The sequence below is a fragment of the Mustela putorius genome, unplaced genomic scaffold (genome assembly GCF_011764305.1).
Source record: "Mustela putorius furo isolate JIRA1106 unplaced genomic scaffold, ASM1176430v1.1 tig00537350_pilon_pilon_pilon, whole genome shotgun sequence".
Taxonomy (NCBI): Eukaryota; Metazoa; Chordata; class Mammalia; order Carnivora; family Mustelidae; genus Mustela; species Mustela putorius.
In genome coordinates, this window is record NW_025422471.1 from 2,730,311 (window position 1) to 2,745,580 (window position 15,270).

General features: G+C 33.8%; 1 protein-coding gene across 2 annotated transcripts in view; it reads left to right on the plus strand.

Moving 5' to 3' along the window:
- Positions 1 to 15,270, plus strand: part of SLCO6A1 (solute carrier organic anion transporter family member 6A1) — a 90,803-nt gene that overhangs the window by 65,167 nt on the left and 10,366 nt on the right. For both annotated transcript variants that reach the window (XM_013044166.2, XM_045074480.1), the window contains exons 9-10: positions 3,003 to 3,156; positions 8,673 to 8,860. In XM_013044166.2, coding sequence (XP_012899620.1) covers positions 3,003 to 3,156; positions 8,673 to 8,860 — 342 coding nt within the window. The remainder of the gene's footprint in view (positions 1 to 3,002; positions 3,157 to 8,672; positions 8,861 to 15,270) is intronic.

Here is a 15,270-nt window from a genome sequence, read left to right on the forward strand (position 1 = left end):
AATAGACTCAAAGTGGATGAAGGACCTCAATGTGAGAAAGGAATCCATCAAAATCCTTGAGGAGAACACAGGCAGCAACCTCTTTTTCTTCAGCCACAGCAACATCTTCCTAGGAACATCACCAAAGGCAAGGAAAACAAGGGCAAAAATGAACTATTGGGATTTTATCAAGATCAAAAGCTTTTGCACAGCAAAGGAAACAGTTAACAAAACCAAAAGACAACTGACAGAATGGGAGAAGATATTTGCAAGCAACATATCAGAAAAAGGGCTAGTGTCCAAAATCTATAAAGAACTTAGCAAACTTAGCAAATTCAACACCCAAAGAACAAATAATCCAATCAAGAAATGGGCAGAAGACATGAACAGACATTTCTGCAAAGAAGACATCCAGATGGCCAACAGACACATGAAAAAGTGCTCCATATCACTCGGCATCAGGGAAATACAAATCAAAACCACAATGAGATATCACCTCACACCAGTCAGAATGGCTAAAATTAACAAGTCAGGAAATGACAAATGCTGGCGAGGATGTGGAGAAAGGGGACCCCTCCTACACTGTTGATGGGAATGCAAGCTGGTGCAACCCTTCTGGAAAACAGCATGGAGGTTCCTCAAAATGTTGAAAATAGAACTACCCTATGATCCCGCAATTGCAATACTGGGTATTTACCCTAAAGATACAAACGTAGTGATCCAAAGGGGCACGTGCACCCAAATGTTTATAGCAGCAATGTCCGCAATTGCCAAACTATGGAAAGAACCTAGATGTCCATGAACAGATGAATGGATAAAGAAGATGTGGTATATATACACAATGGAATATATGCAGCCATCAAAAGAAATGAAATCTTGCCATTTGCGATGATGTGGATGGAACTAGAGCATATCATGCTTAGCGAAATAAGTCAAACAGAGAAAGACAACTATCATATGATCTCCCTGATATGAGGAAGTGGAGATGCAACATGGGGGGTTAAGGGTGTAGGAGAAGAATCAATGAAACAAGATGGGATTGGGAGGGAGACAAAACATAAGTGACTCTTAATCTCACCAAACAAACTGAGGGTTGCTGGGGGGAGGGGGGTTGGGAGAAGGGGGTGGGGTTATGGACATTGGGGAGGGTATGTGCTATGGTGAGTGCTGTGAAGTGTGTAAACCTGGTGATTCACAGACCTGTACCCTGGGGGATAAAAATATATGTTTATAAAAAATAAAAAATTAAAAAAAAATAATCCCAACAGGCTTTCTCTTTCAGATACCTTACAATAACTTAAATTCATACAATATACAAAGGACCTAGAAAAATAAAAAAAGATTCTGATGAAAAGTGGAGGAAAAACACTATTTGATTTCAAGAGTTATTAGCTAATGTAATGAAGAAAATAGTATTGGTGTAAATATAGACAGATATATCAGTGTAAAGAACAGAGAATCTAGAAATAGGCCCACATGTAAATGGATAATTTATTTTTGATAGGATGCATGGGCAATATTTTTTTTCTTAATTTGACAGACTGAGATCAAAAGTAGGCAGAGAGGCTGTCAGGGGGTATGGGGGAAGAAGGCTTCTGCCCAGTAGAATGCCCAATGTGGGGCTCGATCCCAGGACCCTGGGATCATGATCTGAGCCGAAGGCAGAGGCTTAACCCACTGAGACACCCAGGCGCCCTAGATACATGGGCAATTTAGTGGAGAACATATAGTCATTTTAACAAATGATGATGGAACAAAGAGATATCTATATGTAGACAAATGAAATTTGGTCCCTATCATGCAGCACATAAAATAGTTAAAATGGATTGTAGATGTGACTATAAAATATAAAATACCAAGAATATAGGAGAATATCTTGTAAACTGGGGCTCAGCAAAGTTTTCTTAGATAGGCACCAAATATATGATCCATAAAGAAATACATTGATTAATTGGTCTACATCAAAATAAAATATTTCTGTTCTTTGAAAGACCCTGTTAAGGGTGAGAAGATATTTGAAAATCAGATATCTGATGAAGGACTTGTTTCCAGAATATATAAAGACATTTCAATGCTTAATAATAAGAAGAGAAAATACAAATGGGCAAAAGGTTTAAACAGACATTTAACCAAATATATATAGATGAGAAATAATTATATGAAAGATGGCCAACATCACTAGCGTTGAGGGAAAGGAATATTAAAAGCCACAGTATGAATCTACTATATTTTTGTTAGAATGTCTAAAATTAAAAAGACTGGGGGCACCCGGGTGGCTCAGTTGGTTAGGCATCTGCCTTTAGCTCAGGTCTTGATCCTGGGGTCCTGGGATCGAGCCCCACATTGGGCTCCCTGCTCAGAAGGTTCCTTCTGCCCCTCACCCCACTTGTTCTCTCAGTCTCTTTCTCTTTCAAATGAATACATTAAAAAAAATCTTAAAAAAAAAGACTAATTATACTAAGTGTTGGTGAGGAATGTAGAAAACAGCTAAAACTCTTATACACTGCTAATGGAAATATAAAATAGCACAACCAAATTGGAAAAGTGATGGTTTCTCAAAAAGTTATATGATCCTACCCCTTAGTATTTACCCAGGAGACATGGAGACATATCATTATACAAAGACCATATAAAGAATAACTGCATGAAAGAAGGCAGACAAAGACAGTGTACATACTGTATGATTCCATTTCATAAAATTCTATAAAATTCAAATTAATGAATAACAGCAGAAGATACATCAGCAGATGCCAGGGGACAGAGGTATTTACAAAGGGGCACAAGGAAATTTTGGAGGTGATGATTGTTTGTTAACATGATTGTGATGATTTCACAAGTGTATACATATATTAAAAAAATTCAGGTTGTAAACTTTATTGTATATATTGAGTATGCTTCAATAAACTTGATAAAAAGAAATTAATTTAAATAATCATGTTTATGGATTTCATTGATATCCTGATATTTACATTAATAAGTATAATACTGTGGTATAATTACATTAAATCTCTTTTATTTTACAGAACAGGACAGTTGGGAAACCTGACAGCTCCTTGTAATTCTCACTGTAAATGCTCATCTTCATTTTATTCTGCTATCTGTGGAAGAGATAATATTGGATATTTTTCTCCTTGCTATGCAGGCTGTACACTATTTAAAACATTAAATGATGGCAAGGTAATTATTTTTTATTATGCTTCTCCCTCTGGCTGGTCTTTGTGAGGGGGAGAGAGCAAGAGAGATCTTTATTTATTGTGACCAATGGGCATTATACTACCCCCATAGAAAGCAATAATGTCTTTTTTTTTTTTAAATAATGTCTTTTGTTATTTATACACCTACATAAAAATGTGTTTTTTCCTGTTATATACAGGTCACTTTTTAAAAATAGCATATTAGCATACCTGACCAACTCCGGTTCCTCATAGTCAGGTTTTCACCAGTGTATGACTTAATACTATATCTTCAATTGTTTTTAATGAATATCAATATAAAAAAGGTTACATACACTTTAAAAATATCTCTTCTTAAATGTTACAGTATATGTTTTAAATGATACTTTAAGTCTTTAAAATATATTACTATGGAAAACGTTAAGTGTAAGAGAAAATAAAAAAGCATGCTGAACTCCTATATGTCCATTACCTCTCTTCAGCAACTTATTAACTTAGGGAGAATCTTACTTTATATTCCTTCCAACTTCTTCTCCTCCATTTCAGTTTGAAAAAAACAAACGACCTTTTTAAATGCTCATGTTTTCACTACAGTATAAAGCCTAATTGTTTGACCTCTGTGTTTTGAACCCATGTGATATTCAAGAGCTAAAACAGCCACCATAGATTTCCTTCTTTCTTTTCTTGGGGGATTCTCTTTTAGGGAATCCTTAGGGATTTTTTTCTTTTTCATAAAAGTGTTTATAATCTTCTTGCATTTGTCTAGGAGTAATTAACTCAATGAGTAGCAGTGATAGAAGTAATCCACAAAATTGTCACTCAATCTGTGTGGTAACATTTGATACTGAGGAAAATTGCAAGAAGAATAAAATATTTTGGACAAATATTAAAGCTGTTAAAAATTATCCGGAATTAGCCTTGATAGAATTAATGGCTCTGAAGGGAAGTGGAAAATAGCCAAAGCTATTTATAGAATTTGATTAATACAAATTGATATGGATAGAATGATTAATAGATGTTAAATGATTAATGCAATTTGATATGGATGGAACTGATGAATAGTTAAAATATGCTTTAATTTCAAATGGGAAATAATTGATACCAATATAAATCTTATAAATTATAAATAATTTTATTAAACAAATATTTAATAATCTCATTAAATAATTTAATTTTATTAAATGTTATTAAATGACAATTAAATAAAAGAAATAGTATATATAAAAAGTAATTTTGTATATAAATGATGTTAATGGAATTCCCGCCATTGAAAATATTTTTTCAGTTATTTTAAATATCAGGATCATGGTGCTTTTCCCAAAGATTGCTCTATTATAACAGGAGCCTCATTCTAATTATCTATGAAGGGGAATATTAATCTTGCCCAATACATTAAGAATTTTAAGAAGCCAGGCTTTAAAATCTCCTTCCATTGGCACATCCTTAGAATATTTTAACTTCATTTACTCACTTTCCACCTTAGTTTTATTTTTATCATCTACTGTATTTCTTCATGTATTTTAAATAATATGAACTATTATTATTGTTTTGTAAAGTCAGTATACACTTATATTTACTCATTTCCTTGTATTTCCATGTTTTCATATGAGATTACTTTCTTTCTTCCTGAAGAACCATATTTCACCTTCATTTCTGAAAAACAAAACAAAACAAAAAACAAAAACCGTTTCACTGGGTCTGGAATTCTATATTGGCAGTGATCAGCCCACCCCCAGTCCTGCCACCCTGGAATTTAAAAGATGCCATGTGATTGTCGTATATATATCTCTTACTGCTTGGTGGCTGTTAGGATTTTCTTTTTGTTTTTGGTTCTCAGCAGTTTTACTTTGATAGTCCTAGATTGGATTTTCGTTACACTTACTTTGCTTGGTTTCCACAGAGCATCTTTGGTCAGTAGATTTATGTGGTTCTGTTGGAAAATTCTCAGCTGTTGTTTCTCCCTTACTCTCTTCTCTTTTTTGTGGGCAGTGGGGAACCATAAGTTAATTTACTATTGCTACCTGATGAATTACCACAGGCCTAGCGTCTTTAAATAATTCTGTTTATTTCACAGTTCTAAGGTCATATTTCCAGACGCCATGACCGGGTTCTTTGTTGAGTGTCACAGACTGAAATCTGTGTGTTGGCTGGGCTGTGCTCCTTTCTGGAGGCTCTGGGAAAGATTCTGCTTCCAAGTTCATTCAGGTTATTGGCCATTCTGTTGTTTTGGGATGTAAAGAATGAGGTCTTTGTTTCCTTGCTAGCTGTCAACTGAAGACCCATTTTAGCTCTTATAAGCTACCCCTATTCTTTTCTGCATGATTCCCTTTGTCTTCAAGGCTGGAACAGATAGTCACTCCTATATCACATGCTTTGAATCTCTAATTTCAGAAAAATCCCAGTACTTTTCAAGGCTTACCTAGTTAGGTGAGGTTTATCCTCTCTCTTTTATAGTCATCTATACCACATAACATAATTTACTAAGGGGAGAGAATTTCAGCAATTCATAGTCCTCAGAATCATGCAGGCTTATGCAATGGGGGTGAGAATCTTAGGCGGCATCTTAGAATTCTACCCCACACCCTTACAAATAGGCTTTCTGCTGTGTTTACTCACCATGTTTTTCAGTTCTAACATTTATGTTTTTGTAGGATGCAAAACCCTGGTGAAATTCTCCATCATTTAAAATATTTTATCCATTTCCCCCTCTCTTTCCTGGAAATTATTAATCATTGCTATTTTAACTTTCCTACTGTTAGGTACATTATGTGGATCATCCATGAGTCTTACTTGTATTTGTTCTTCTCTTAATGATAAGCCAATTATTTTATCTCCCAATAAAATTTTACAATTGTCTATTTCTCTGTTTCAGCTTAATGTATTTTTAGACTATTCTATGTATACACATTGATAATTGTTACATCTCATTACTGAGTTATTTTCATTTTTATTAAGTGTCTTTTTCCATCCCTGGTCATTGTCTTTGTCTTAACATCTGTATCTTATTTTAAAATTTTTAAAATTAAAAAATATATATTTATTTATTTATTCATGAGAGACAGAGATCAGGGTCAGCAGGAGAAACAGGCTTCTCATGGAGCAGGGAGCCCAATGGGTGACTCAATCCCAGGACCCTGGGATCATGACCTGAGCCAAAGGCAGATACCTAACCAGTTCAGCCACCCAGGTGCCCATTAACATCTATATTTTAAATAGTTACTTTAGCTTTCTCTTGCTGACTGTTTCCGTGTATATCTTATTTCATCATTTTATGTTCCAACTATTTGTGTCTACATTTAAAGTGTTTCTTATAGTCAGCATGTAATATGGTTTTGCTTTTTCTTCAATGCTGCTAATCTATTTTTTTTTTAAGATTTACTTATTTATTTGAGATAGAGAAAAAGAGCGTGTGCAAGTGGGGGGAGGGGCAGAGAGGGAGGGAGAGAATCTCAGACTCCCCACTAAGTGAGGAGCATGACATAACTGATCTCACCCCCCTGAGATCATGCATGACCTGAACTGAAATCAGAATTGGACGCTTAACCAACTGAGCCATGCAGAAGCCCATCTGCTAAATCTCTTTTAACTGAATTTTTCTTCTATTGGAATTTATTGTAATTATTGATATAATGGATTTGGATCTACCTTCTTTTTTTTAATTATTTGAATTGAATATATGTTACTATTTTATTTTAATGTAACTTTTGGCATTTTGATTATATTGCTTTGAATATGACTCCATGGTCCTTCAACCCTTCCAGGGCCAAATGTCTTGTGGTTCTACCATTTGCTCACTAAACCTTCTTCTTATTTTCATTTTCCCCTTTGTCAGCCTAGGTTCTATTGTCTGCAACCATTTATTATGCATTTATCTTTTGTCTAAATTTCAGGTCCACTTTTCATTGTTCTCTGTATTCCTCATTGTTCAAGGAGAATGAACTATAGGATGAGAGCGTCCTTGGCTTCTGACTGGGCTAAGATAATAAAAAGTTCTAGTAGAAAATCAGCTCAAGTCATGATCTCAGGGTTATGAGATCAGACCCATGTCAAGCTTCTCACTCAGTGGGGAGTCTGAGATTCTCTCCCTCCTTCTCTTCTCTACCCCCCCCCCACTTGCAAACATTCTTTTTCTCTCTCTCAAATAAATAAGTAAAAAAAATTTTTTTTAACCTGGAATTTACTTTTTTTCAGATAACCACAAGGCTCACTTCCTTATCTTCTTCAAATCCCTGCTCAAATATCACTGCATCACTGAGACATTCCCTAATCATGCTAGATTCACTTCTATAATCTCTACATTTTTTCCTTGATTTATTTTTTCCTCCAAAGTATTTGTCACCATGTGTTTCATTATAAAGTGGTTTTTTAAAATTACCTGTTTTATCCAAGTTATCTACGTGATGGCAGGGATTTCTTTTGTATTGTTTACTATGTTTTCCCAGCACCTAGACTGGTGTTTGGCACATGGGCACTAAAAAGAATATGGTGGAATAAATTAACTACAATTTGAATATTTGGATATTTCCAGTTATTATCTAACAGATCTACAATCACATAACAACTGTGCCAAAGAATCTGACATGATTTTGAATCACAGTTTTATGAATCACTCAAATTCAAGTCATCTTTGTTTCCTCTTATTCTTTAACTGGTAACCTAGTTCCATATTTCTAGTGAATTTATTGTTATTTTTTAAAGTTAGAATATTTTCAGTAGACTAGTAAGTTGCTAACTAGTCTCTGTATCTCCAAGCTCTGTTTTGTTCTTTTTAGAAAATATTACCTATTCATTTTCTTTGATTATTCAACCCTACAACAACAACCCCAAATTTTCATTCGGGGCTACTTTGTGACTTTAATCGACTCTAGACTCTTTTGCCTTTGTAAGCCCCTTCCCTCACTTAAAAAAAAAAAAATAGTGTAAAATTTCATGGTATGGGGACAAGTGTGATCCCAGCTGGATTCATTTATTTTTTCATTATTATTATTATATTCATTTTTCCTTTAATTTTAGGAGACACTAAAACTCAAACATCTGATTGGGCCCTTAAAGTATTGTGGACCTTAGCCATTGTGCCTACTTTGCCTACTAGATAACAGCCCTCATCATTACATACAAAAGTCTTATCTTTTTCTCACGGTTCCAAAACCTTTACAGTTGGGTAAATGTCCATTTTTCAAGTCCCAGCTAAAAATCCACTTTATTTATTATCTTAATTGTCCTCATTTTATACAACTCTCCAAGAGTTATTTGTGCAATTGAATGTAAATACCTTTGGAGAAATTTTTTAGATTAATAGAATTTATCCAAAAAAACTCTAGTTATACACACATGCACACATATTTTCTTACATAAAATACCTAGGGCTTATCATTGATATGCAGAGTTAATGTAAGAATATTGACTCATAAAACTAGCTAGTGTCCCTGCAGTTATTTATTTTATTTTATTTTGCAATAACAGGAGTATTGCTTTATGACTATATTTTTAAAAGATCCTTTCTTATTTTCATTTTCCTAGGCATACTACAATTGTTCTTGCATTCAAGAAGGATTAACAACCTCAGATGAGCAGGGTGATTTTATTGATGCTAGACCTGGGGCATGCAATACAAAGTGCTATAAATTACCTTTGTTCATTGCTTTTATCTTCTCTACGATTTTATTTTCTGCTTTATCTAATACACCATGCACCCTGACCATCCTTCGGTATGTATATATTATTCAAAATCATTGTTCATTTAATGCATGAGAAAGCCAATTTTAGGAAGATTTTAGAATATTGCTATAAATGATTTACTCTTCTGTTTTGAGGTAGCAACTGTAAGAGAGGAAATTGTTATATTATCGAAATTCATATATTTGCTTATTTCTCTGTTTGAACGAATTTTATTGGCTTAAAGTTGATAACTGTCACATTTAGGTTCAATTAAATTTAACTTACAATGTGGTAACTTCTTATATAGGAAAATTGTTACATTGTCAAAATTTATGTATATGTTTAATTTTTTATTTTATCTAATTTATTTACATAAAGCATATAGATAACATTTAGCTTATCTTTAAAACTACTTGATTAAGTTGATTCAATACACCTGGAAAATTCATAAATAGAAAATTCTTAATTATAACACAAATGTGATTTTAATGTTGAATCATTAGTTACAGGTATTTATTAAATATTTGTTTCTGTATTAACCAGTTTGATTATGAAAAACATCAGTGTCATTAGCAAAGGAACACGACAATTTAAAAAATTTTAGAAAATCAGTACACAAGTTTTTCTAAATTAAAGCAACATTTGCTCTTATTTGTACTTTTTTAAAAAAAAATATTTTTAAAATTTATTTATTTGTCAGAGAGATCACAAGTGGGCAGAGAGGCAGGCGCAGAGAGGAGAGGAAGCAGGCTCTCTGTCTAGCAGAGAGTCCTATGCGGGGCTTGATCCCAGGACCCTGAGATCATGACTTGAGCTGAAGGCAGAGGCTTAACCCACTGAGCCACCGAGGCGCCCCTATTTGTACTTTCTGAATATGTGAAATATATTTAGTATTTCTTTTCATCGTATTAGTAAAATAGTCATTTATTATTTTCAATTATTTTTTCAAGAGACTAGCATAAAACTTTAAGTCATGAGGATCACTTTGTCCCCTGGGAAAACAGACTAGAAAACATAAATAAATGTATGCAAAAACAATTCTGAGAACTTGGGGACATGTGGTTTCTGCTTTCAATTAACTTGCAATTTAGATAGGAGACAAAAGTTGGACATACCCCTACAGTGAAGCAGCTTTTTTATCCATTCTTCAGTGTCGGACTAAATTACAGGGACCAATAAGATATATGCCTTGCCTTCAAGTTGCTTAGAGTATAGGAGGAGAAAAAACACATAAGTATAGTGGCTACTTAAAGGTGCCTTGATTGAAGCTTGGAGAGATTGACGCTGGAAAATGTGGAAGAAATGGTAATTCTTATCTAGGATGATTGGGAAGTGCTTATAGAAGGTATGGTGCTTGAACTGAGTTAGGAAGATAAGTGCTTTGTTATAATGCAAGTAGATTCAGGGAAATGTCTTAACAGGAAAACTGAACAGTGAAAGTAGAGGCAAAAATGTGTGAAATATCTTGGCAAGGAGTTTGTTATGACTGGAGTAGCGCGATGGTAAATGAGACAGGGAGGTTTGTATTCTATAAGAGTCTGATCATGGAAGGGTTTCCTTGCCATATTAACATGAATTTATGCACTAGGAGGCCATTGAAAATAATAAACCTCAGAATTTAAAGTGACCAACTATGCAATTTAGATAGTATACTTTGAAGATAGTGTAAAAAGATGAAGCTGAGGGAAAAACTAGAGAAAAAGGAAAGTACTTAAGATACCATTTTTTAATTTAATAGTGGTATTTAGACATACAGGTGATGGAATACTTTTGAAAAACATTTAGTTTAGTTATAAGGGCAACATTATTTGTTTGATGTTCCTCATACAAAATATAAAGGATTATGTGCAGATTTCCAGTCCAGGGAGCTAACTTAATTACAGTCCATTAACTGAGATAGGAAATTCAAAAAGAGAATGCTTAGATTAAAAATCATCAGTATAATGTTAAACAAACCTTATGTAAAGTTCATGTGAAACATCCAAGCAAATATTTCCAGGAATGAGGTGAGGCAGACGTTAGTAATATTCCAGAAATTTAATTCTGAGTCTTCTCACTTCTCCTTGTAACTATACAAAACAATAAGAAAATGAATAAAATAAATAAGGAAAATAAAACACACATGCCTATGTGCATATGCACGCACACACTCATATGCTATAGTTTCTGTGTAATTATAAAATAGATAAAAAATCACAGTGTTTAAATTACATGTAAGTATTGCCAAAATTGAAGCAGAATTGGAAGCCAGCTTGTAGATTCACAAAGATGTTACAAAGCCTGGCATGAAATATGGAGAGGATCTCAGGATTGACAGACCTCCTATATCTCTTCAGAATATATTTCTGCTCAGAAGGAGAAGGCCCCACCTTATAATGGAAGTTTTGGGAGCACAACCTAAGTAGATGAGTCAAGGTAGACTCTTTCTGGAAAGAATGAAAGAAAAGGCCTGGAAAATGCCCAGGAGCTCCAGACATAGCAGATCTCAAAAAGTGCCAGCAAAGTGTACCTTCTATAATTGAATGCATAACATTAGAAAACAAGAAATATGAAGAGATCTCAGAAGCCCATGGCTTGCAGTAGAAGTTCTTTTGAGGTAGACCAGAATTGGAGAGGCACAGGAGGTAGAGCCATACATAGGAATCATAGTTAATCATAGCCTGTCAACAGAGGAGATAACTTTAGTTTTGAAGCTTGGAAGCCCTGCTTTATGTTCCATTATCATAACCTGTCTCTAATTTAAGAAAGTTCATCTTATCATATTGTATAGCCTGGTTTCCACTTATTCAAGTGGAAAAGGAAAGGTTTCTGCCTTCATACCAAATAGCCATAGTAAAAGAAAAAGTTGTTAAACATTACTACACACAATGAAAGCTCAATAGAATACTATTACTGTGAATCAGATAAAAATATAAATGTAGCTATATGTAAGTTTAAGCTAAAAATAATTTTTTAAAATATGGCCACAAAATGAGAAAATAGCTAGATAAAAGTGGTTATGGAATGCAAACTAACAAAACTCAGGAAAGAAATTGAGAGGAAACAATTCAGAAATGTGAACAAAATTACAAAGCACACAGGGAAGAAAAGACAACATATAAACCAACTGTGGCTGAGAAAGAGGGAGGGAGAGCAGGAGGGAGAAATGGAGAATATATAATGAAAATAAGAAACAAGTATTAGAAAAAAAGGGACAAAAATAGAAGATAGGAAAAGAAGATCCAACATACACATAATTGAAGTTCCCAATGAAAAAAACCAAAACAATCCAACAATAAATCTCAGGTTAAACTTTACTGAAATGATATTTAATAAATACTGAAAGAGTAAGCAATAATAATAAACAATGAATATATACTGAAATATAAAATATTTACATATTAAAATGGCACATCAAGTTTCTAAGGAAACTGACTCAAAACAGTCAATGCTGAAATATATAATAGTAAAAATATTGTATTTAGACATGAACAAATACTTCTTTTGCCATTTAAAAAAAGAGGAAAGCAAAAAAATTTGGCACTGGATTTCTCAACAGCAATATTCACCTCTACAAAACTAGAGAGACACTTAAAAGATTGCTGAGGAAAGAAAATATGAGTTAATTATTGTATCATCAACAAACTTCCTTACAATTATAAATAGTTTTGATGTGGCAGAACCCAGGAAATGTTGTTATGAGATACTTCTTAAGAATTGACAGCAAGACAAGTTATAAATAGCCAAGATATGATTGGGAAAACTTTGATAAAATGTCCGTTGGTGAGCATTAGCTATATTAAACTAAACAGGTTTAAATGCTTATATTTAACTAATATATCTTCTAAATATAATTAATTTATGCTAGAACTAAGACAAATACTAAGCTGAGCATAAGGGTTACAAAAGAGAATTCAAAGTAATATGATTTGATAAGGTAGAAATTATATAACAAAAATGGGTGAAGAAAACAGATCAAAAGAAGGACAGCTTACTGGATGCCTAATAGATAATAAATGAGGAGTCAAGGGAAATCAACTTTATAGACATTTTACTGAAACATAGAATATATTCAGAAGAGTGCATATATCACTTGTATATAGTCTGGTGCATTTTTACAAAGTGAAGACACCAGTGTAACCACAATCCAGTTCAGGAAATCAATAATTATAAATATTCCAAAAATCCTTCCAGGAATAACTTCTTTCTTGTCACCAAGTCTTTCATTCCTTAAGGTTACCATTATCCTGGGGCACCTGCGTGGCTCAGTGGGTTAAAGCCTCTGCCTTTGGCTCGGATCATGATCCCAGGTCCTGGGATTGAGCCCCCATCGGGCTCTCTGCTCAACAGGGAGCCTGCTTCCTCCCTCCCTCTCTGCCTGCCTCTCTGCCTACCTTGTGTCTGCCAAATAAATAAATAAAACCTTTAAAAAAAGTTTACCATTATCCTGAATTCTATGCTGAATAGGTTAATTTGTTCTGTTTGTATTTTATGTGTATAGGAGATTATTGCACATAGTCATTTGTGTCTAGATTGTGTTACTCAACAATTTGTTTCTAAGAGTCAATATTGTTGCATGTAAAAGAAATTATCTTCATTGCCCTATAGTATTGCTGTCCAACTGTATATTCTAAATTAATGAAATGTTTTATATATCTACAGTCCAAAATAGTGGTCTCTATTCACATGTGTATGTTGACATTTGAAACACAATTAAGTTGAATGAGACACTGGACTTTAATTTTTATTTAGTTTTAGCTGATTTAAATTCAAGTAGGCATAAATAGTTAATGGTTACCTTATTGTATAGCCTGGTTTATAGTAGTCCATTGTATGAATATACTAAAATTTGTCCGTTGTTCTATGGTTAACGTTTTCAGTTTAGGGCTGTTAGGATTGCTGTTTCCATGAACATTTTTGTACCTGTTTTTGGGGAAAAATATGAATGCATTTCTATTGAATACATATTAAAAGAACAGAATTGCTGGGTTATAGGGTTTATGTACATTAAGCTTTTTAATTTTAAAAGTATTTGCCCAAATTCATTCTTCTAGCAGTCTGTTATTGTTTTTTTTTTAACGAGCAATTTTGATGGGTATGTGTTAATATTTCAAAGTGGTTTTAAATTTCTTATTTAAGGGCGCCTGGGTGGCTCAGTGGTTAAGCCGCTGCCTTCGGCTCAGGTCATGATCTCAGGGTCCTGGGATCGAGTCCCGCATCGGGCTCCCTGCTCAGCAGGGAGCCTGCTTCCTCCTCTCTCTCTCTGCCTGCCTCTCTGCCTACTTGTGATTTCTCTCTGTCAAATAAATAAATAAAAAATCTTTAAAAAAAAAAAATTTCTTATTTAAAGGACTGATATGATTGAACACATTTTCTTGTACTTCTTAGCTATATGAAAGTGCAATTTTTTCAAATATCTGTTTCATTCCTTTTTCTTTTTTTACATTGGGTTGTCTGTTTATTATTGATTTGTAGGATTTCTTTTTTTTTTTTTTTAAGATTTTATTTATTTGACAGAGAGAGAGATCACAAATAGGCAGAGAGACAAACAGAGAGAGAGATGAGGAGAAGCAGGCTCCCTGCTGAGCAGAGAGCCCTATGCGGGACTCGATCCCAGGCCCCTGGGATCATGACCTGAGCCGAAGGTAGAGGCTTAACCCACTGAGCCACCCAGGCGCCCCTGTAGGATTTCTTTCTATATTTTTTATATAACCCAAGTCAGGAATTACTGATCATATATTCATAACAAATACTTTTTTTTTCCAATTCAATGGCTTGCCTTTTTGGCTGTAATAATGTCATTTTTTGAGGGAAATAAATTTTTGATTTTAATGTACTATTTAAGAAATATTTCCCTAAGCAGAATCATGAGAACATTTACGACATTATTTTAATAAAAGTTATGAAATAATTCAGCTGGGAATTTTTAAAATATAATATAGGAATCTAGTTTCATTTTTTTTATTTTATGCATACTAAGAGACTCTCCACCTTTTACTTAAAGGCTATACTTACCCTGTAGCAGTGTACAAGATGCTATATATGTGGCTCTGTTTCTGTATCTATTCTGTTCCCTTGGTTTATTTATGCATCACTGCACCAGTATTCCACTGTCTTAATTGTTGTATAGTTATTGTGAATATTTGTATCAGTTGTTGTTGTAAGTCCATCTTTGAGACTTTCTTGGCCATTCTTGTATTTTGAGGTGATTGAAATCCAACTAGTCAATAAAAACATGATAAGATTTAAAAAATAACATTTTATTTGATAGAGAGAGTGTGCAGGAGGGAGGGGCAGAGAGAGAAAGAGAATCTTCAAGCAGACTCCCTGCAGAGCAGAGAATGTATGTGTGTGTGTGTGTGTGTGTGTGTGTGAAAGACAGAGAGAGAGAGAGAGAAGGAGAAAGAAGCTAATCAATCTTTTTGCTTTTAATTTTCACTTTTCATCATTTCACTTTTATGCTTATTATATTTTTATTTTA